The 21,762-nt window shown below is 39.7% G+C and overlaps 5 protein-coding genes and 1 pseudogene across 7 annotated transcripts; 4 read left to right on the top strand and 2 right to left on the bottom strand.

Moving 5' to 3' along the window:
• Positions 1–223: 223 nt before the first annotated feature.
• Positions 224–2,986, top strand: LOC141841277 (uncharacterized). The gene is made up of 2 exons (XM_074729425.1): positions 224–470; positions 2,473–2,986. The coding sequence occupies exons 1-2, from the start codon at positions 267–269 to the stop codon at positions 2,707–2,709; spliced, it is 441 nt and encodes a 146-aa protein (XP_074585526.1). The 5' UTR covers positions 224–266; the 3' UTR covers positions 2,710–2,986.
• Positions 2,987–3,865: 879 nt separating this feature from the next.
• Positions 3,866–5,394, top strand: LOC141841635 (peroxidase 57-like). The gene is made up of 4 exons (XM_074729819.1): positions 3,866–4,117; positions 4,205–4,384; positions 4,541–4,700; positions 4,781–5,394. Exons 1-4 carry the CDS (start codon positions 3,875–3,877, stop codon positions 5,251–5,253), a joined length of 1,056 nt encoding a protein of 351 aa, XP_074585920.1. The 5' UTR covers positions 3,866–3,874; the 3' UTR covers positions 5,254–5,394.
• A 1,648-nt stretch (positions 5,395–7,042) lies between these two features.
• LOC141837503 (WAT1-related protein At3g30340-like) lies at positions 7,043–8,973 on the top strand (annotated as a pseudogene).
• On the top strand, positions 8,762–12,622 carry LOC141839960 (dolichyl-diphosphooligosaccharide--protein glycosyltransferase subunit DAD1). 3 transcript variants are annotated; one of them, XM_074727828.1, is made up of 6 exons: positions 8,762–8,824; positions 9,966–10,066; positions 10,193–10,240; positions 12,089–12,176; positions 12,257–12,300; positions 12,384–12,622. In XM_074727828.1, exons 2-6 carry the CDS (start codon positions 9,983–9,985, stop codon positions 12,465–12,467), a joined length of 348 nt encoding a protein of 115 aa, XP_074583929.1. In that variant the 5' UTR covers positions 8,762–8,824; positions 9,966–9,982; the 3' UTR covers positions 12,468–12,622. The 3 variants fall into 3 exon arrangements, with proteins under 3 accessions (XP_074583929.1, XP_074583930.1, XP_074583931.1); XM_074727829.1 differs by having other exon boundaries at positions 8,765–8,819; XM_074727830.1 differs by lacking the exon at positions 8,762–8,824 and adding an exon at positions 9,703–9,723.
• A 627-nt stretch (positions 12,623–13,249) lies between these two features.
• On the bottom strand, positions 13,250–16,927 carry LOC141841881 (growth-regulating factor 4-like). Its single transcript, XM_074730076.1, has 3 exons — positions 16,729–16,927; positions 15,375–15,714; positions 13,250–13,924 (listed from the first exon to the last, which is right to left on the bottom strand). Exons 1-3 carry the CDS (start codon positions 16,925–16,927, stop codon positions 13,414–13,416), a joined length of 1,050 nt encoding a protein of 349 aa, XP_074586177.1. The 3' UTR covers positions 13,250–13,413.
• Positions 16,928–19,668: 2,741 nt separating this feature from the next.
• On the bottom strand, positions 19,669–21,663 carry LOC141836979 (uncharacterized). Its single transcript, XM_074724467.1, has one exon. It carries the CDS (start codon positions 21,661–21,663, stop codon positions 19,669–19,671), a length of 1,995 nt encoding a protein of 664 aa, XP_074580568.1.
• Positions 21,664–21,762: the final 99 nt, after the last annotated feature.

The raw sequence follows: 21,762 nt of genomic DNA, 5'->3' as shown, positions 1-21,762 counted from the left end.
GCTATGCCCAAACTAAATATTTATTATTAGTTTTTAACCCATTAAAATGTATTAGGTGAATTGTGCTGTTTTTTATTTTTATTTTTATTTTTATTTATTACTTTTATATTATTAGTTGAAGTATGGCGTTTGAATTGGGCCGGGCTTTCGTCAGGTTCATGGAGTACCCATTCCATTTGTGCTTTTAATGGAGGCGTCCTTGCAATTTGCGTGACGAAATAATTTCCTTATTTGTCGGAGAAAGAGGGGGGAATAATTCTGATCCAATGGGATTCTTCGGAAGGATCGCGAGCTTCTTTGGGTTGACGAGGGAAGACGGAGAGGAGGATGAGGCGGCGACGGCGCGCTTCGCAACCGGCGGACGGTCCGGCACCGGCAGAGGGATCTCCGTGAAGGTCCCCGTGGTCACCGAGCGGCCCAGCCTCGGTCCCGTCCTTCTCCCCTGCGATCCCGGCGAAGGCGGTGTTCAGGTGCCCTCTTCTCTCCCATCCTTCTCGTTAGATCCTTTTGGCAATTGATGCCCCAAAATGTCAACTTTATCACTTTCTATTTCTGCAAAGATTGGAATTAGAATTCCAAATCGATCAATGTTTATGATTCCTAACTAGCCCTTTTTGTTGAACTTCGTGGGAGTACGATTTCTTATTCTACTCTCCATGGGGTTTCTCTTTTGTTTCGGCTCGGGATGATGAACTAGAATGGCTAGGTAAAGTCTGCCCTTTGCCATTGCTACTTTGAGATTGTTTTCAAGTAAAATTGGACAAGTTTGCCTTGCCACAGTGGTTAATATTTATCCAAATGTTCTTTTTACTGTTGGTTGGTTGTAGCTAGAGAATAGAACCTAGTATGTTCTTCGAGTAATTCTTCACGCTTTATATCTATAGTTGAGTTCTGTTGCATCATGATACAGTGCACATAGTCGAATGTTTCTCTTGGGCCACCTGTATTTATCTTTCCTTTTTAATCATCATATCTTTTCTTTAACAGAAATTCATAGCTTGCACTAACATAGGGGATGAAATGTCAACCTAAACGGGACGTTGATTATCTCTATAATCGAAACCTGATTGCATTACTAAAATGCTGTACATTTATCCATTTCCTTTTACTCTTACTCGGAACTTTTATGAGTTATTGCCTTAAGGAGAAGTCTAATGTAATGTAACTTGTTGAGATACCATAGATGATGGAAAGTAGTAGTTTCAACAATTTTATGCAAGGAGACTGATGTGCATTATTTATGCAAAGCTTGTCTGGGTATATAGCTTTATGAATGTATTAGTGAAAATTTTCAAAGTGCAAAAAATAAATTTCCAATTGGTATTTCAATTATCCATCTGCAAATGTTTAGATAATTTTAAATTTTAATGCTAATTATGCATAATGCAACCCTTAATCTTTTTCATTTGGCCTTGGGACTGACATCTACAGTTATTGTAATGTGTGATGATATTATTATTATATATCTTTTATTTTGCAATGGTTAATGGTGAAAGTGAGATTTGTTCAGAAAACTTTAGAATCTCTATTAGCTGAAATACATATGAGCAATGAGTGTCAATCAACTACTAAACTTGGTATTAGTCACAGTTGTTGGGGAATATAAATCAGGTCTCTGGTACTCAAACTCTCTGGTTATGAATACCTCTACAAATATACTTATATGCCATGGTAGATTATTGCGTCCTCTCGTTCTGTAGATTGCAACAAATAGTATGTTGCGTTTGGCTAACCTGTGCAGGTGTCAGATGCTCATAACCATGTCCAAGCAATGAAAAAATATAAAATCAAGATAGTAGGCATGTCTGCTCCATTTCCTCAAGGATTCAACACAAAATTATGTGACAAGATTGCGAGTCACTCCAGCATGGGGAGTAAAGATATAGTAATATTTATGCTAGTTTTCAAAAAGGACAGTAAATGTTGAAAGTTGTGTTATATTGGAGTAAGTGTTATAGTGGACTAAAAATGAATAATGGTATGGCAGGAATCAATGATCCAAAATCAAAATTGTCAAACTATTGTGTGAATTCTGTGTCCTTAGCTTGATACTTGCTTATGTCTTACCCATTATCAACTGCTCAATAAGCCTTTTGGTTGATGTTGGGATTAAGAGTCACACAGGATGCACAACCATTTCCACTCAAACTTATTAGTGAAAAAATCATTGAATTATGTAACTCTGGAAAAGGATCATTGCAGGACAAATATTGTGATAGAAAGTTGTAAGATTGGTTTAATATTATTATTATTTTCATATTTTTTAAGCAACAGATGCACCAGCATTATTTTCCAAACCAATACAGTTGATTCTCTCATCACAGCCTTATTGTTGTTATTTGTTCTGTTACGTGTAATGATTCTTACGCTTTTTCTCAATGGTATTGGATTTACTATCCGTTTCACCTTTGCATGGTACTTTCCAAATAGTGGTTTCTTATCAGAATCCTTTTTTTCCTTCTTTGCTGTCAGGGTTTCAACTGGTATACGAGCCGATTGCGTATGGATGAAGATGGAGATGTGGCAGATGAGTTCTTGTGTGAAGTCGTGGATGGCAACCCCCCTACCGAGAGCCAGTTAAGACCACCTAAGTTACGGGTGAACTACAATACATGCCATATTGCTACGGCCATGAGAAGACAGGTCATCGTTGCAGATGGGAACATATACCAAGCTTTGGAGCAGCAAGGAAGATTGCAGTGGGTGTGATTAGACAACAATGATGAATCTCTTCTCAAGGACTACCCAATGCTACAATGAATTGAACCCCCGTAATCCAGTGCCCATGTAATGGAAGTGTAAACTCCTCGAGGTACTTAAACCAGTGAGTTCTCAACTTTGTAAAGCTGCAGCGAAAACCTAGCTCTCACATCACTTGGGATGCTCTTAGATTGCACATTGTTCCCATATTTCTTATACATTGTCAAGACAATTGTTATACATACTGATCGTGGCCAATTTATCATTTTCTCAATAATTCGGTTTCTAGTAAGACCATGAACTTTTTTTTGTTTGTCGAAAATCTACTGGTGATGGTGAATAATTTTTTGCTGAAACTTTGTTGATCAATTTGTTTATAGGCCATGAATGAATCATGCTGGTTACATGTTCTTTCCATTATCTTACGGTATGGAGAACTTTGCAAACAATTAATGCAGCATAAATGCTGCGACAGTTTGTATTGCACCAGAGGGGAATTATTGGACTTACAGCATAAACTATTTCAATTAGAATAAACTTTTTCAATCCTTAAACGTAAGAAAGAAACAGTTCTAAGGATGTATGTGAGTACATGAGAAATGCAAGAACTATGTTTATAAGCCTAAGGTTCACTCTTTACGAAGCATTTGTTGGATCTCCCTCGTTATCCTGACAATTTCTTTGTTCGTGCCTCCACGTGGGCAAACCACAAACACGGCGTTCATTGCGGAACTGAAATCTCCATGCTCGTACAGGAGTTTATCAATTCAATGGCTAGGATCTAGCTAGAGAGGAAATCGTGTCGCGGATCCCTGTCTCTGCATAAAGTAAAGCTTTGATTCCACTGTTAGGCATAAATTAAAATATGTAAAGAACATGTGGCTGCTCTGGCTCTGCACGCCAACTTTGACCACGTGAAATTTACGAAGGCCATCTCTACCGCCCATATTTCTCTTGCGCCATCGATCACCGTCCAAATAAAAGGATCCACGGAATTCGAAAGTCGAGCCGCCCATGACGCGTTGTGTCCTTATCCGGATTGAACATTGGCACTGCGCCACTCTGCGGAAGTCACGTGCGATGCGATGTGTCGTGTAAGACACGAGTCAGGTCGCCGATCGCGACGCTATTTAAGGCACTCTATCTTCATCCTCCACTCCAAGTCCTCGCTTCGATGGCTACTAGTAAGGCTGGCGCTGCCTCCGTATCCGGCCTCGCCCTTGTTGTCCTCGTCCTCGTCCTACTTGATGCCGCTTCCGTGAGCCATGCCCAACTGCAGGTGGGGTTCTACGTCGGTAAGTGCAAGGGCACGGACGTGGAGGCGGTCATCCGAGGCATCGTCCAGGCGCGTTTCAAGCTGGACCCTTCGATTCTCCCTGCTCTTCTCCGTATGCAGTTCCACGACTGCTTCGTGAGAGTAAGAACCAGTTAGAACCAAGAAGAGAGTGTTCTTCCTTCTCTGCGGCATTTTGACGAATATCGATATGTGTGCGTGCGTGTGCAGGGCTGCGACGCCTCCATACTGCTGGACGGGCCGAGTAGCGAGAAGAAGGCCGGCGCGAACGCTAGCGTGCGAGGATATGAGCTGATCGACGAGATCAAGGCGGCGCTGGAAAAGGCGTGTCCCGGCGTTGTTTCCTGCGCCGACATCATCGTCGCGGCCACGAGGGACACCGTCGTCTTGGTAAATAATACAGAAACTATTAAAATAACTTCATGATCGAACATAAAAATTCGTCATTTATTAATTCAATAGTAAAGCAAAGATATTAATTTACAAAGTTAAAAAAAACACAATAACATTGTCGCCTAGTAATTAAATGAAAACGTGCGTAAAAAGGGCGGAGGAACACGATACGAGGTGCAAACCGGGAGAAGGGACGGTTTACGGTCGAGCGTGGACGATGTCAATTTACCCGGACCAGGCATTTCGGTCTCCAGCGCGATGGGGTTTTTTAACGCCAAAAAAATCAGCACGGAAGACATGGTTTTATTACTGGGTAATTACAATCGTTAACTATTTTTATAAATTTTATTTATGAAAATATAAATTAATTTATAATTCATAATTAATGTGCAGGTGGCCACACAGTGGGGATCACGCACTGTTTCTTCATCTCGGATCGGCTCTGGAACTTCAACGGTTTGGGTGGACCGGACCCGAGCATGGACCCGGCTCTGGTTCGTAGCCTCCGGGTCACATGCCCGCAGAACGGCGACGGCGACAACAACCCGGTGAACCTGGACCAGAACGCCACCAGCGCCAACGTGGTCGACAACAGTTTCTTCAAGCAGATCATGGCGAAGCGGGGCGTGCTCCAGATCGACCAGCGGCTGGCCGATGACGGCCAGACGAGGAGCACCGTCGCGGGGCTCGCCGCCGATAAGCTGAACTTCGGGAAGCGCTTCGGCGGGGCGATGGTCAAGATGGGCGCCATCGAGGTCCTCACGGGCTCTCAGGGGGAGATCAGGAAGTCGTGCCGGGCGGTCAACAAGCGATCGGTGGAGGCTGCGCTGGAGGAGATCGTCGATGGGCTGCTGGCGGCGCAGTGATTCGTCGGAGTTGCAGCTTTAGGTTCTTAAAGGAGCAATTCACTTGTAGTAGGCAGTTGTTGTCGTAGTCTTGTTTCTTATGCTCTGCCTCACCTCAGTGATCTTTGAGCTTCAATAAATTAAATAAGAAAAGATTATGCATGGATCTCCAATCAAATCCATTTGCTTTATTCGATAAGAACGAAAGATTTTTGTAGAGCGTTCCTAAATCCGATTTGGATAGTTAGATTCTTTCTCTTTCCGATCCCTGGAACTGGAAATCCATAGCCTTCATGTCCTTAATTGAAGAGGTGAAGACTTGGAGAACTGAAATGCAAAATCAGAAAGGATCCAAGGCCCATCCAACTTCTATCAAAATCATGCAAGAGATCGATGAAAACACAAATACTGATATTTGTTACATTTTTTTTTATGCAGCTTGGATATCCTGTTAATAAATAAACATAGTTAATTATGACGTGATTTTTCTTATAAAAAAACTACAGGATGCAAAAAAATGTATTTTAACATTTTTTCGCTTATTTGGTAAATCAATACCAAGCTAAGTATTGATTAAAATATTATAAGAGTCCCATTATTTTTCTCATACTAATTATATTTCAAATGCAGAATAATCTTTGAGGGACAAAATTACACTAATAAGGTAGAATTTTAGTATTTATTTTTTCAGCTTTAAAGTGGTGGTATAATAATATTGTCGTCCACTATAGGTGGCCATCTCTATAATTAATGAAGATGGACTAGTTGGTGCACAACGAGGGTCAAAAAGAAGAAAAAGTAATTGGGCATGTGTTCTTTAAATTAATTAACAACGACCACTTTTTCTTTTCTCTCTCTTTTTTTTTTTTGCATATCAGTATATATAGGAAATGCATGTGGCTATTTAATGGAATATACCAAATTATGATGAAAATGATCGTACTAATTGTGTCTAGTTAGATAGCAATTACCTAATGCGTGATATAATAAAATTAGTATTATGTCCGGATAGATCATGTGTAAATTGACTAAGATTAGTAAGAGGTAAATTTAATTTCATTAGGTTATAGATCATATGTAAGAAGCTCAACTAGATTTTAATTTTTAAGTCAACATGAGGATGACACATTAGCCAAGTGGAATATGCTAAGAACATTTTATCCTTTTCATCAATCTCTCTTTACTATATATATATATATATATATATATATATATAACTAATTTCAGATTTAATTTTCATATTTATTTTTTATAATCTTCTAATAGTTGAGCATATATATTTTGAAATATATAATTTTTAGAATTAATTTGGGATTCATTTTGAAAATATTTCACCTACGCCGGCCTTCCTCACCAATTTGTAATACTACTGTAATTTTGAAGGTGAAAGAAAGCATTTTGATATCATAAAGCTCAATCGAATCGTTGGTGATGCGAATCCGGTAACCAAGTGCTGAGACATTTCGCATATATCATGGAAATCGCAGATGCTGGAAGAGATGAATTGCCAAAATGAGAAGATGCTGCATGCTGCCAAAGCATGCAGTACTCAAACTATATATTAGAAGAATTAAGTAATACTCTCTATATATAAATCGATCAGTAATAATCGGAATCATTACAAATGAAAAATCTTTGATAATAATAACAATAATTAAAAGATCATCTGTGGTGTTATTATTCCTTTTATGTCATCACCACAGCAGAACTACAGTACCGTCCACCTTTTTGTAGATGAATTTATCAAGTGTTGCACCACGATAAATATTCCCGAGCGGTGCTCATATATCCATGGCATCAGTACTCGTTGATGAAGTGGAAGAACTGTAAACCAATGGTGACGATGCTCGCAGTGGACATGGCCCTCGCAGTTCATGGTCAAGAAGGCGATACAGAAGGGCATGAACAGGCTAGTCTTCAGCACGCTCAGGCATTTAGTAGCCACTCTCTTCATGGCTCCCATCGCCTTCTCCCACGAGAGGTGGTGCAATTTTAAGCTCATATATATATACAGATACTAACTTCATCAACTCATGAGCTGCAGCTGTTGAACCATATTGACTAATCGCAGGAAGACAAGGCCGAAATTGACACTGGAAATCTTTGTCTATCTCTTCTTTAGTGCATTGTTTGGGTCAGTACGTACGTGCCCTCACGGGCGGGGTCAGCTGGTCAAGGCGTGGATGCTTGCAGCATGAGGTGGGCGGTTCGAGGTCTCATGGTTGCATTTGCGATAACATCAATCTGTGCCATGTTTCAAATTCCTCGGCCACCACGCCCTGGTCAGTCCCGCATTCACCGTGATTTACTCCCCCTCATACTTGTGGAGCCGGGGTGGGGGGCCGCTAGGTTGGCGGTTCCAACCTTTTGCAGCATTGGGTCAGTACGTACGTAATCAACAAACTTCCTCTTTGAATCAAGTTGAATGAAATATCAATGGATGTTGCTTCTGCATGCAGGGCAGCGATCAGTACCTCTTTTACATTAGTTTAATTGGATTAAACCACTGCAACATTTTCTTGCGCCTTCCTCAACATTTCCCCTGTTTGCACCTTCCTACTTGCCTTAGCCTTGAGGTAAAAATGGCTGCTCATATATACTTGCAGGATGGAGGTTGTAAGCACGAAGACCAAGGAGGGGGTGGCGAAGGCACTCGGCACCATAATTTGCTTCATGGGCGTGCTGGTGCTGATTCTCTACAAGGCCGTGGCGTTGAACAAAAACAACAATACATCAACAATGGGGGTGGAAACAGAGCATATAGCTCGAGGAAATGGGCGATGGGTTCGATGGCACTTCTCGCTGGCTGTGTCAGTTGGTCGGCGTGGTTCCCGTTGCAGTTGAGAGTTAGCAACAAGCACCAGCATCTATATTCATGCACTGCGATTGTGTTCTTCCTAAGCTTCCTGCAGGCCGCGGCCTTGAGCTTGGCCACGCAGAGGGGTGCCGCCATGTGGGTTTTGAAGAAGAAGCTGGAGATTGCCATTGTAATTTATTCAGTGAGCACCTTTTCCCCCCTTGATTTCATATGTTAACGTGAACATTTAGGATTGATCAAACATCGCACTGATCATTCTGTAGGGGGCAGTGGGTTCTGGATTGGGGTTTTTGGGCATGTCATGGTGCGTGGAGCAGAGAGGGCGTCTGTCTTCACTGCTGCATTCACTCCTCTCATTCAGATTGCAGCAGCAATCATCGACTTCGCTTTCCTCCATGAAATAATCTACCTTGGAAGGTACTTAATTTGCCAGATTAATATATTTTTGTTTTGTAATTAACTCCTTTGAGCTAAAAGCTTGGTTAGGGACTCATTATTTGGATTTTAAGTTGAAGAAAACTAAAAATAAAATAAATAGAAATGAACCAAGTGTTCCGCAATATTTGTAGTGAATATGGAAGTTTTAGGAATTTGCGGTTTGGTTTGGCCCAATTTGACAAAAAGAAGCCCAAGTAAAAGTTGGGCCATTTGTCACGTGCATTACTCGTGCTATCAAACCGATCTAAAAGGAAACACTAGCCTCTGTTTCCTCCGGCGTCGCGTCGAGTCTGTTCCCGGAGCGGCGATCTCCGTTGGACTATTTGCGTGCGTAAGGTTTCTCCTCCGATTTCTCCTATTTTTTCTCATAGTTATTCTTTTCAAAAATTCTATGAGCAACCTTTTCGATCTCGCTAATTTGCCCTTTTAGATCTGGAAATGATATTGAGGATTTCCCCCGTCTTTTTGCTCGACGAACCTTTTGATGTGATCTCTCGTGATAAATGGGTGTTCTCGTGTTTTATCTGAGCTTTAGGAAAGCGTCAATTATTGTCGTCGCGCCTCCCTATCGGGAGATGACGAACGGTGGCATGTCAATTGGTAGTTTTATGATCTGTGTGTTTCTTCATGTGTAAGCCTCTGGAGTTGTTGTCAATCTCTTGGTTTCATAACCACCACCCCTTTATCCTTCGATAAAAAAAGGGGGGATTGAGGCCTTCCATTTTATTTTCCTAAAAAAAGCCTCCGGAGACTCGGTGATCAATATGGATTTAGTCTTTAGCTGATTGTGGGGTTTAGGACTTGAAGACATTAATTATAGTGTGGAAGAGCTGCAAATTCTTCCAGCGTTCTTAACCTGGCTATATGATATTAGATTATTCTTTTTAGGATAAACTTACCCTTTTTTTATATATAATATATTAAAAAATATTATATATTACAAGTATAGTATTACTACATTTTAGTGATATATGTAATCTAATGGGATAAAATGGACTACCTGGTATTACGTTTGATACTCTCCAGGATTTCAAAATTTTGCTCAACACCTTTGAGAAATCAAGTTATAGCTGATAAATATATCACTTAGAATTATTTTATATTGTTGTTAGATAAAAAATATATCAATTATAATTGTTTGGCTCACTTGAGGTACCCTTGAACCACCCCAATGAACTAATCTCTCCCTGGATTATCCCTTGCTCCTCCATCCTGGCATCCCACAGCCCTAAGCAGTAAGCACGATGTCCTCTCCTTTGATAATATTTTTGTTTTGAATGGCTCTGCTTCACTTTATGGCATTATAATGCTTAATTAGACAAGGAATTTATTGTTCAGGGCATTTTTTTTTTTGTTTTGGTGAAGATAACAAACTAAGAGTTTGAATTCTATATCACATTATACCACTTATTTCTTTTTTATCATCAATCAGACACTTTATCTACAAAAAAGTTCATTCTTGTGCTTCCACTTGCAGAAAGCGAAGATCTAAGAATGGCAAAGTCAAGTTCGAATGATGCTCAAGCACTCATTCGCTCTCTGCGATCTGCTTATGCTGCTACACCAACTAATCTCAAAGTATTTAGTTTTTCTTTATATTTTTTTTATTATAATTTTCTCATTTGGATGAGCCAACATGATTTCTATGGATCACATACTAAAGGCTGAGGTGCAAACTGACTCCTTGCATATGTGTAATTGCAGATCATTGATCTTTATGTGGTCTATGCAATCACTACAGCAGTAATTCAGGTATGAGAAGAAAAAAAGCATTCTCTCTCACCATTTCTTTCTGTTTGACATGCAATGTTTTCCTTGAATTTTGTGGTCAAGAAGTATTCTTGATCATGTTTTATAAAAATGTATTCTTTATTTTTAGTTTACAATTTCTACTATTGGTGATATCTTGTTACAATTGTATGCTATTGTCACAAATAGGCTTAATGGATACTACACTGGTGATGTGATGGTCCAATGGCGGTTTCATCACCAAACAGACAGCTCTATCCAAACACCTTACAGCGTCAAGGATCTTCGCTCTAAGCTTAGATTGGAAAAGTTTCCACTAACTTTGTTTGGTTGAACTGTTTTTCCATAAATCCTAGATAATATTAGTTCACTTAGATAGTCTATAACCTTTTCAATTGTCAACAGTCTCCATATTCAACCAAATTACAGCATCACAAACAACCCATGCTACAGATTTCATTGTACTTTTGAAATGATAGAATCTTTGTCACATAAGTAGGCCCCATAGGTTAAATAAAGCTCTTTGAGGAGTTTTGACGAGACCTAATCATGTTATAGTTTCCACATCCTTAACTATGAATCAAAGTTCCTAATGTTTGGGGAACCAATCATGTGACAAGTCAGCCATAAAAGCCTTCAACCAATAAGCCATATCAAATCGACTAAATGCACTTAACAATGTTCCTACATTCTAATACAATAATAAAACTCAACTACTATGATACCAATGAAGGGGAGCCTTGGCGCAACGGTAAGGTTGCTGCCATGTGACCTAGAGGTCACGGGTTCAAATCCTGGAAACAGCCTCTTGCCAAAGGCAAGGTAAGGCTGCGTACAATGGATCCTTTCCCCGGACCCCGCATGGCGGGAGCTTCGTGCACCGGGCTGCCCTTTTTTTTTTTACTATGATACCAATGCATTGCCTACTCATTCAAAAACAAGACTAATTCATGTACTACAGACATGGTTCAGCTGGCCAACATGGTAGGGGAGCACATGGCAGAAAGTATAGCATCCTTCTAGTCTTATATAATAGCTATTTACTTGAAGAGTCTCTGTTATATTGTTTTTCATGTTTAGGTTGCATTCTGTGGTGGTGATCATTGCCAATTTCATAGGTTGTTATGGCTGTTTGACTAGCATCAACTTGCTATTACCCATTAACTTGTGAGACTCAATCATCATCCAAAATGTTTTTACCCTAAGTTATTAGTAATTTTCCCTTCTAAACTTAAAATGGTTCTTTTATTAGTACATAGTTCACAATGTGGGGGTAAATTGGGGTGGCATAATGTCCTCCACTCAAGTGATTATGTCTTCATCAAGACCTATAGTTTAACCCAATGGTGGCTACCCACCCTTTCTAATACACTGCCATATCTAGAACTAGAATTAGGTCCATTTTAATGTGAATTTTCACAATTTTCTTAGATGTCGTAAATGACTCATTAATTTGTCAAGCCTGATGCTGGCCCAAAACACTCAAGTCTAAGTCAATATAGTAGCTCCTTCACCTGTGCTTATATGACTCTTGATTAGTTCACAATTCACAATGCGGAACTAAACCGGGTTGTCACGAACTAGTCAGGTCGATTCAGGCAATCTTTTAGTTAATTTTTCAAATTATTTAGGCATAGTTTTACAGCATTTTTTTAAAATGAATTTTATCTCCATCCCATGGATTCATAATAAACAATGTATGACAAGTAATTACCAGCTAATTTAGTATGTCATATTGAAGGTATATGGTTTGAAGGGATTCTTAAATGACAAGAAGTTATCAACTTCTCAGTAGTTCAATCTCTATACTTGTCTCTGCCTCGGCTATCCTAACTACTACTCATTCAACAGATCGTGTACATGGGAATAGTTGGTTCATTTCCCTTTAATTCTTTCCTCTCCGGCATCTTGTCATGTGTTGGGACAGCAGTTCTTGCAGGTATGAGCATTTAACTGCACCTTATAATGGAATAAAAACAAAATTTCTATTGTCATTTTTTTTTTGGTTTGGTAATGCAGTTTGCCTGCGCATTCAAGTAAACAAAGAGAACAAGGAGTTTAAGGTAACTCCAATCTCTCAAATTAAACTTCCAATAAGTTTACATTCTCCGCCTTCCAAATAGTTCTGATGAGAAATTGGTTTCAGGATCTTTCACCTGAACGAGCTTTTGCTGATTTTGTTCTCTGCAACTTGGTGCTCCACCTGGTGATCATGAACTTCCTTGGGTAGATGGAACTGTCTGCTGTAGCATTCTTCTTTTTCTTGCCTTTAGATTTATTTGGGCTTGAACTGTGAGATTAGGAGATTATTTCTCAATCTTACGACTAACATGATTTTGTCCTTGTTTATGGAAAATCTAAACTCCATGAGCTTGTTTGAGTAAATTTTCGTGGCGATTTTATGTCAGCTTGGATATGTACTCGATGGCATGATATCTAGTCCGCAAGGTCCATGGATGGAAAAAAAAAAATACAGGGAGTAGTGAAACGGTCACAAGGCTTACTGATGCGTTTTTGGTTTCGTTTGGTTTATTTCGGTGGTTCGAGTACCTTCAAAGATGCCAAGTTATAGAGTTGGTGATGGAACTAAATTATTACATTTTGATATATCGATAGTAATAATACAGGAGTGCTTCGTAAAAATAATTATACGGTAATGATAGTAGTTTTTGGTCGACATAATAGTACTTAATACACTTGAAAATTGTATAAATGATATTTATATTATAGCCAATCGAAAAATAATAATCTAAGTGAAATCAGAACTCGAAAACAATCAAAGACGAACAAAAAAAGGATTCAAACGAGGATGGGAATAAAATTCGGGAGGGCAATTTTTTTTTCTTATTTTCTTTTGGATTTTATTTTCTGTTTCAAAGCATCTATGAAAGTTTAAAGTTGTCAAAATATCTACAAAATTTTAAAATTCTTATCATTTTGTTTTTTTTTATTATTAACATTATTAGTTTTCTTAATAAAACATCTGGATCAAAACAACTTTCATGGATGCAGCTTCCACATTAACTGATGTATTTCGGCACAAGACTGTAACAACAAAAATCAAACAACAGATCTCAACTCAACCTAACAAGTGACAAAATTAACAACGAGCTCTAGTCTTTCTAGAATCAATTCAGAAAACATTGAATGAACCACGCATCTGCAAGAAAGTCGGGTCAAATCATATCACGCAGGTCAGTGCGACTGGACGCAGACTCGTTCTTGGAGGATTTGGAAGAGGAGGTAGATAAGTTTGAGGCAACAATTGGAAATGCCATAGAGAGTTGTGTCGCAGAGACAGATGCTTGTTTGGATCTTTCCTCTTCGAGATCGCACCAAGATTCCCGTGTCTTTGGCCATTCATCAAAGAAAGGTAATAAGAATTGACCCCCCTCATGCTTTGTGGTTTCTGGTGCATCAACTTCACTTCTAACGAAAGAACGCTGTTGTCTGAATGCTGAGCTGACGGTTGCCTGACTGAGATCTTTAACCGGCGGGTGCTGAGGGTAAGCAGCTTGCACCGAATAAGGGTGGGTGCTAGCTTTTGGCAAAGGGCATGAAGACACTCGAGGAGTTGTCAAGTTCCACAAGTTGTCTATGCCATAGATCCCTACACCCCTTGCAGAACCAGATGTTTCATTGCAGAAAATATGCTCATGCACTCCTAGTTTAGCACCAGAGAAGTACCTGCAAAGTCATGCAATTTCACACAAAACTCAGTCAAAATATCACTCCTACATACAGGTATTACCTTGTTTTCTAAACTAGTCCTGTAATGTCTAATAAATTCAGGTGGTTTCACCATAGAGAAAAAACATACTCACTTTCACAAGAATTTCTGTAATCATTCAACAATGAATCTCTGATCACACTTTTTGATCCAAAACCTCATGCTAAAAAAAAGTATACCTCAAATGGGATTATGAAATTCGGTCAAGGTCTTAAACCAATTTGCACTAGATTCACTTGTTTCTCAAGTCTTTTATTCTTGGAAACAACAAGGTTCCAAAATTTGCAGAACTAATAAAACGGTTGTGAAAATTCCTTAAAAAAATAAACGTGCCAGAGAATTTTGACCCCTGCGGAATTCCTAGAAGTGAATCAATCTTTTGCAAAGTAAATCATTAACATTTTCCATGAATAGTGTGTGTGAGAAAACCAAAGATGTTGAATGAACTCCACTTCCTGAAGCACAAGTAATGCTGCTTCTATTTTCTTCCAACCAAGAAGAAAATCTAAACCCGTCTCTAGCTGCTAACGATATCAGTTATCTTAATGATTAATGAAATAAGCTGTCAAAATATTATCAGTTATCTTAATGATTAATGAAATAAGCAGTCAAAATATTGCATAAGCCAGCATGACAACCTTCTCATCAGCTAATGTTGTTGCTGGTTGCTACATAAGCTGGAAGCAAAGGAAAAAAAAAAACAAGTTCCTGATTTAAGAGTGGAAGCATGCTTTCATTTGTATCTATCTGAAAATAAAATAGTATCTTCATCATCATCTATAAGAATCATTCAACAGATGGTAATTGTGCAAAGATCACTAAATATTCTATATCAATATGGCTTGTTGTATCATTTTCAGCAGAAAAAGATGATAGCTAAAACATGGGCATCATTTTAAATATTAGATCTCAACAGAAGAAAGTTGTCCACACAGACAAAAGCATTTGCTGTTCAGTTCATCACATGTTAAATGGCAGCATATGATGACCCAAACACACTCTGCATCTATGGTCTGCAGTAAATGAAAAAAGGCATAAATTTATTTGGAGTCTGCATGAATCCAGACTGCAAAGCTATCCTAGAAAAGTCAACAGCCTAAATGACCGCAAACATCTTCTGTTTCTATGCTCTATATGTGGAAAAAGAGCAAGTTCACAGATTATTCTCTGATTCTTCCAGCACTGACAACTTAAAGCCTTCAGGTTCAGATTGCCCAGAAATGGACAAGAATAGTGATAGACTGGAGATATTATATGTCTACAAAATAAGTAGGCTACTATATTGTTACTATTAAAAATTCTCAAATTTTTATCTATATTACTGCCCAAGTATCCAAATAAGATATGTGCAAATATCAAAGTGAAACTTAAACTGCCTTTTCAACATGAAGGGAAGAAAAAGATTACCTGCTCTCTAATGGACCAGGGTCCATATGCAGCTGCAAGGAGCTTGAGGCTCCAAGGAACAAACTTGGTGTAGTGTTATGTCCTGTAATAGAACGCTGGGGAATGGAGGGCCCTGCAGTGGGAGCGGAAGAGGTCCCAGTTGATGAAGACAACTGCAATTGGGCGACCGATTGTGATTCCACAGGCTTTCTTGAACGGTTGCGGCCACGATGCATGTGATGTATGCAGTATTTGGAGTCAGGATGGGCATCCTTTGAGCACCTCCACTTCTTCCCATCAGTCCGACGACACCGTCCAGGTTCAGGGTCCAGCTTCTTTCCATAGTAGGAGCAGTAACTTACTGAACACAAATAGCATCCAACCGACTCAAGTTTCATCAGTAATGGTGTCCGGTAAACTAAATTCTTCTTATGGATTAGGAAGCAAATACAGGAATACATTCATCCATTATTTCATACATCAAAATAGATAACCAGATTAAATTGCATTTTCTTTAAAATAAATGCAGATACCTAGATTTTTCAATGTACAACTACAATCAATAAGAGACGGTAGAATCTTCTCAACGGCAGTAAAAACAAAAGTACTGTGTTAAGCAGAAGCCATAAATCAAACATTCAATCTGATAAAAAAACAAAATATTTCGATGAGGTAAGAAAAACTCTCAACAGCCGAATCAAGCTGGAGCTAAACTTGCAGATAAAAACACATAGCGCAACAATGATAAACATGAAATCGTAACATAGTATAAACCCATGATCACTAAAGAAATTACGCGTGTTAGTTTCTTCAAGATATTGCGATTCCAAAGATGCATAATAAATCAAATAATAATAATAATACACTCACAAAGACAGATCGAGAAGGATAGGAAAATTAAGAAATAAGAAAAGGCAAAGAGAATAACAGCAAAGAGTGCATAACAGTATAGAAACTACCAACTTTAAGCTTCAAAAGATCCAAAATCTCATCACGGGGGTAGAGAGAACAGATAGAAATGCTTAAAGTTATCATCTTTCAATCAGATTAATGAAAACAAGCAAGAATGAACAAATGTAGCAGTGCGTTTTTACAACACGGGATACGAGAATACGATGAGCTTAAGACACCATCAAGGAGGGAAATGGCGGTACAAGTACCAAATGCGCCGATTTAACCTTGAAAAGACCTAAACGAATATAGGTTAAAAGACCTAGGTAACGAGAAAGCGATTTATCACAAAGAAATCTAACAAGAAAAAAAAAAAAAGACAAACAGGATCTCGACATCAACAATATTGACTAAATAATCAGTGAAATTCATCGGACAATAACCCCGACCAAGGCAAAACATATCCTTGTGAAGAACCGCTTACGCGCAGGATGGTGAAAGTATCGGCCAGGCAAGGCCTCGAAGCTTCGCTGGACGGGAACCAGGAGCTCCGGCGGCACCGGCAGTCCCGCCATCAAGTACTTATAGATCATCGCTTGGTGCTCCAGCTCCTGCCACTGCGCCGCTGTGAACGGCTGCCTTCCACCCACCCCCGTTGTCGCCTCCCCCTCCGTGTTATTCATCCGGCCCTCCTGGACTCCGACGCCACGAACCAAATCGATGCAGAAAAAGAAGCAGCAGCAGCAAAGGGAGAAGCTTTGAGTTCACTCATGCGCCATGGCGGAGGGAGGGGGAGAGAGATGCGCTCGGGTCACTCACCGGTGGGCAAGAAGCATAAAGTTTCCCCATGAGTCTACTCACGGGAGAGAGCGGCGGTGGTGAGCAAGAGAGAGACTGCGTGAGATGGTGACAAGGGTGAGCTTAACTTAAATACTGAGACAGGTGCTGTCTTCTAATGCAAATAGTCATATTATTAAATCATTTTACTAACGTAACGTTAGGTCTACAAAAAAATAATGTTAATATATATATATTTTTTTAAAAAAACTAACATGGAAGTTTGGATTTTGATTTGTCTCAAATTTCATTTACAATAATTCTTAATATTAAAATAAATAAATAAGATGCAATACGTAGAATCCCAATAATACATAAATTATTATTGTATTTCTTTTCCAAACATATTTTTTAAAGATCATGAACATTATTAATTCAACTTTATATCACTTTTTAGATAAACAAAAATAGCAATAATCAAGAATAAAATAGTAAGAGTTATGAAACATCAAGGCATTTTAAGTCTCTACTTTTATTTATTTATTTATTTATTTATTAAAATGATGAAAATATATTTTCCAAAGATAACATAAAATGAAATAAGATAGGGGAGGTGAAAGCGACTTACAGAAGAATGGTGGTGGGGTTTGTTGCGTGTCCACTTCCTACATCTTTGGGTGGCACTGTCTTGCGGGAAGGGAGACAAGTATCCATTTGTGAACAGCAACACAGGGGCAGAAGAAAATTGTTCACTATTCTTCACAACAAAAAAGCACAGATCGTGTACGAGTTCATGAACTGCGTACAGCGGTTATTTTAAAAACTATAAAACTATTAATAAATTCTCAAAGCTATAAGAAAATAAAAATTTAAAGTTCTCTTTGTGTTATTCCTCCTCGCACAACTATAGTGGATTAGCAATACATCTTCTCCACCTGCAACTATATATGATGACCATAAGACTACTAGACTTGTGTGCTCTTTCTTCCATGTGAAAATCCTAATCTTGTTCGCAAATAAACACACAAAGTTCTGTTGAATTTTCTGTGTTTTTAGTTTTGTTTTGTTTTGTTTTTCACCAATCTCTCATCCCCAAAAGCCGACACCAAGTGGATGCCAACTTTGGCACAAATGAGCAGCCTTGCATAGGTAGCGAGTGGGTTTTATCACTTTAAGTGGCCCACAAGACCAGCTTCTCCACCTTGAAGCAATTAAGTTGGCATCTCCATCTGTAGCATGGCCCTCTTGAAGCAAACACTAGAGAGGAAACTATGTTTTATGAATCAGAAATGGCATCCTACTGTAAGATGGGATCGAAGATGAATAGCAATAAGGACAATGATACCTGAAGCCATGACTTAGGCAACACTCCAATCCATCGAGATGTCGAGGGCCCGTGCTTGCATGCATGCATCTTCCCTTTCTCTTTGCTTCTTGCTTTGCCCTACGCAAGAAACCTTGCTCCACCCCACCACCAAGATTGCTAAAGCAATAGCAAGGAGATAGCAAATGGAAGGTGGAAAAAGAGAAGGGAAACAAAATAAGGACCTTTGGAATGTGTTGCTTCTTAGCAATGATCGATTACAGAATTGAATGTGTTGGAAAAGTTTTTGCCTGGCTGATAGGATATACATGTCAGTTCCTCAGAAGATACCCCAGAGAGCTAAAGATGGAACGCACAACAGCGAGCAAAATCTGTACAAATAACAAGATGTTTAACGCATATTAGTGGATTTCCTCATTTATATGTTTAACAGTGACAATGAAATAATGTGTTCAGGATCTACTATCTGAATTATAAAAGAGCTCCTCATAAGTCTTCTGCCAGAATTTACCTTGTGATGGGACTTCAACGAAGGGTGACGCTGTTAAAACAACCATCAAATATTGTCTTTTGGCTTTGCAAACAAACCTGTAGAGATGATTAAGTGGATGAATTGGCTAAACAACTCGCTGTCCAAAAAAGTGATTGTCGGTGGACACCATCAAGAGTTGATATATAAGAGGTGATGTCAATGTTCTCATTACACATTTGCACAGGTGGCTCTAATTTTTTTGGAGATATCACAGTGTCAAATACTACGTTTTTGCAATGTCTTCTTGCTTGACCATACAAATACAGGAAAATTGAATAGAGCAGAGGTTCCTGAATCACTTGCAGATATTGGCACTCTGAAACATGACTTCGTTGAACCTGGTAGCCACAAATATGGTTGTTGGATTGTGGAGGACTGCTGGATGTTGAATAGAATTTCAGAATATTTTAACCTACAATGGTTATGCAAGGAGCAAACAATGTTGCATGTACACCATAAAAGGATAATACAGAAATATCCATGCTATATTAGGATGAATTAGTTGGTATAATCATAAAACAAACAAATTTTTTTGTAAAACTAAGATGATTCTCTTGCTGGAATAGAGTATGGAAGTCTTCGAGCAATAAAATCTCAAGTTGTCAAATAATTGAAATTCGATAAACAATGTAATTTGGGTTTAATGTTTTACTACCTTGGTGAGAAGTGTCAAGTGAGGCAATCTTAGAGCCTCTGTCTTACTGCTCTATTGTAAGACGAACCATTTATGGATCTCCTCTCTGCAGATAAATTAATAAACAAAAGGCATGTTCGACGTCATCAGCTACTAGTCAGTTACTACCTTCTATTATGAGTGAAATATTGTCTAGCTCTTGGCATATCTCCTCAATAAGAGGATATTTATCATTGGATACAAAAGAGCGCATTCTTCCCTTTACCTCAATCCAACTGCAACCGGTTTCTTTCTTTAAACCAATCTTTTTCATTGACATCCTAACACTTTCTGCACTCTCCCACTTTCCTCTGGCAGCATACATGTTGGATACAAGGGTATGCATTCCTCCATCGGTAGGTAGGGAATCTAAGACCTTTCTTGCAGCTACTTCTCCAATCTCCAAGTTTCCATAATATCTACATGAACTTAGTAAAGTTTCCCAAGCAGTTGTTTGAAGATGTACTGGTATATTTTCAGTAAATTCATGAGCGTGAACGATGAGTCCAGACCTTCCAAGGAGATCGACCATGCATGAATAATGTTCAGATTTGGGAATCAAATTCCAATCCTTCTGCATAGACATTAAGTATCGACAACCATCATCAACCAAACCTCTGTGAGCACAAGCTAGCAAGAGAGTCAAAAATGTTGAATGATTTGGATTGAATCCCTGATGAATCATATTGTCAAATAGTTTGAAAGCTTTGAGCGCAGAGCCATGGTAAGCATATGTCGCGATCATGGCATTCCATGATATAGTATCCCGCTTTGAAATGCACTCAAAGACTAGTGCAGCATCACTAACCAGCCCACAACTTGAATACATTGAAATTAAGGAGCTCATGATTAAGACGTCATGCTGATAACCAGCTCGAATCACACAGAGGTGAAGCATTTTCCCCCATCCAAGAGCAACAAGAGAAGCACACACTGAGATAACAACACTGAAGGTGCCTTGGTCTGGTCTAAATCCCTCTTTCACCATATCACAAAATAAAACCAAAGCCTGGGCATCTCGGTATCCAGAAATTAGCGTGTTCCATGAAGTTTCACTCCTTTTGGGCATCTTCTCAAACCATGTTTCTGCACCAGCCATGTCATTCTGATTAACATAACCCTGCAAAATAGTATTCCACGATACAATGTCTCTTTCCGGCATGTCAGTAAACAATTTCAAGGCATCTTGCAGCATGCCATTCTGCACTAAGCCGCCCATCATCGTATTCCACGTCATGACATCGCGATTGGGCATCACCTGAAAGATTCTCTTTGCAGCATCAAGATTTTTGTTCCTCACATAGCCATGCATGAGTGCTGTCCATGACACAGTATCCTTCTTGGGCATCTCATCAAACAAGTTCTGGGCAAGTTCCATCTTCCCATGTCGCGAATAGCACGTGATCATCGTGTTCCAAGATACGACGTCCCTTTGGGGCATTTGACTGAACAATTCCACAGCGTCCCTGAGAAGGCCCAACTCAACATACCCGGACAGCAAAGCGTTGCAAATGTGCGTTTCACGAATCGTAGCACGATCAAACAAAACCTTCGCTTCGTTGACGAGCTTGTTCTTCAAATACCCTGAAACCATGATTGACCACGAGTTGCTATTTCTCGCCGGCATCGCATCAAATAGCTCCCTCGCCTTCCCGACGCTCCCATTGCGAATGTACCCCGACACCATCGCGTTCCAGCAAACCACGTTCTTCTCGGGAATTCGGTCGAACACGTCGCGCGCTTCCTTGACGAGGCCGCACTTGGCGTATCCGGTGAGTAGAAGTGTCCAGGCGACGACGTTCTTTCTGGGCATCGAGTCGAAGACGCGCTGCGCGTCGGCGATCCTGCGGTTCTTGACGAGGCCGGAGAGCATGCAGTTCCAGGTGACGTGGTTCTTCCTGTGCGGCATTTGCTCGAAGAGATGCCATGCGTGCGCCACCTCGCCGTTGTCGAGCGCAGCGGTGATGGCCGAGTTCCACCAGAAGATGTTGCCGTCCCCCTGCGAGGGCAGATTGGGAGCGGTACTCAGAGGCCGACATGGACGGTGGAATGAAAGGCTGCGGAGTGAGCAAATGATCGATCTTTTATCCTCGCGCAAAGCAGCAGAAAGCATCGGTGCACAGTTGCGTCGTTGCGTGAGATCTCAGTTTATAAGAATCAAATAGGAAATTGATGCAGAGATCAAATCGAGCGAGCACTGATGTGGACAAAC

Source organism: Curcuma longa, chromosome 11, assembly GCF_044706935.1.
Source record: "Curcuma longa cultivar G26 ecotype Majalengka, Jawa Barat chromosome 11, ITB_CL_G26_1.1, whole genome shotgun sequence".
NCBI classification, from domain to species: domain Eukaryota; kingdom Viridiplantae; phylum Streptophyta; class Magnoliopsida; order Zingiberales; family Zingiberaceae; genus Curcuma; species Curcuma longa.
Note: the sequence above shows the minus strand (reverse complement) of the source record. Positions and strands in the feature narration are given on the sequence as shown.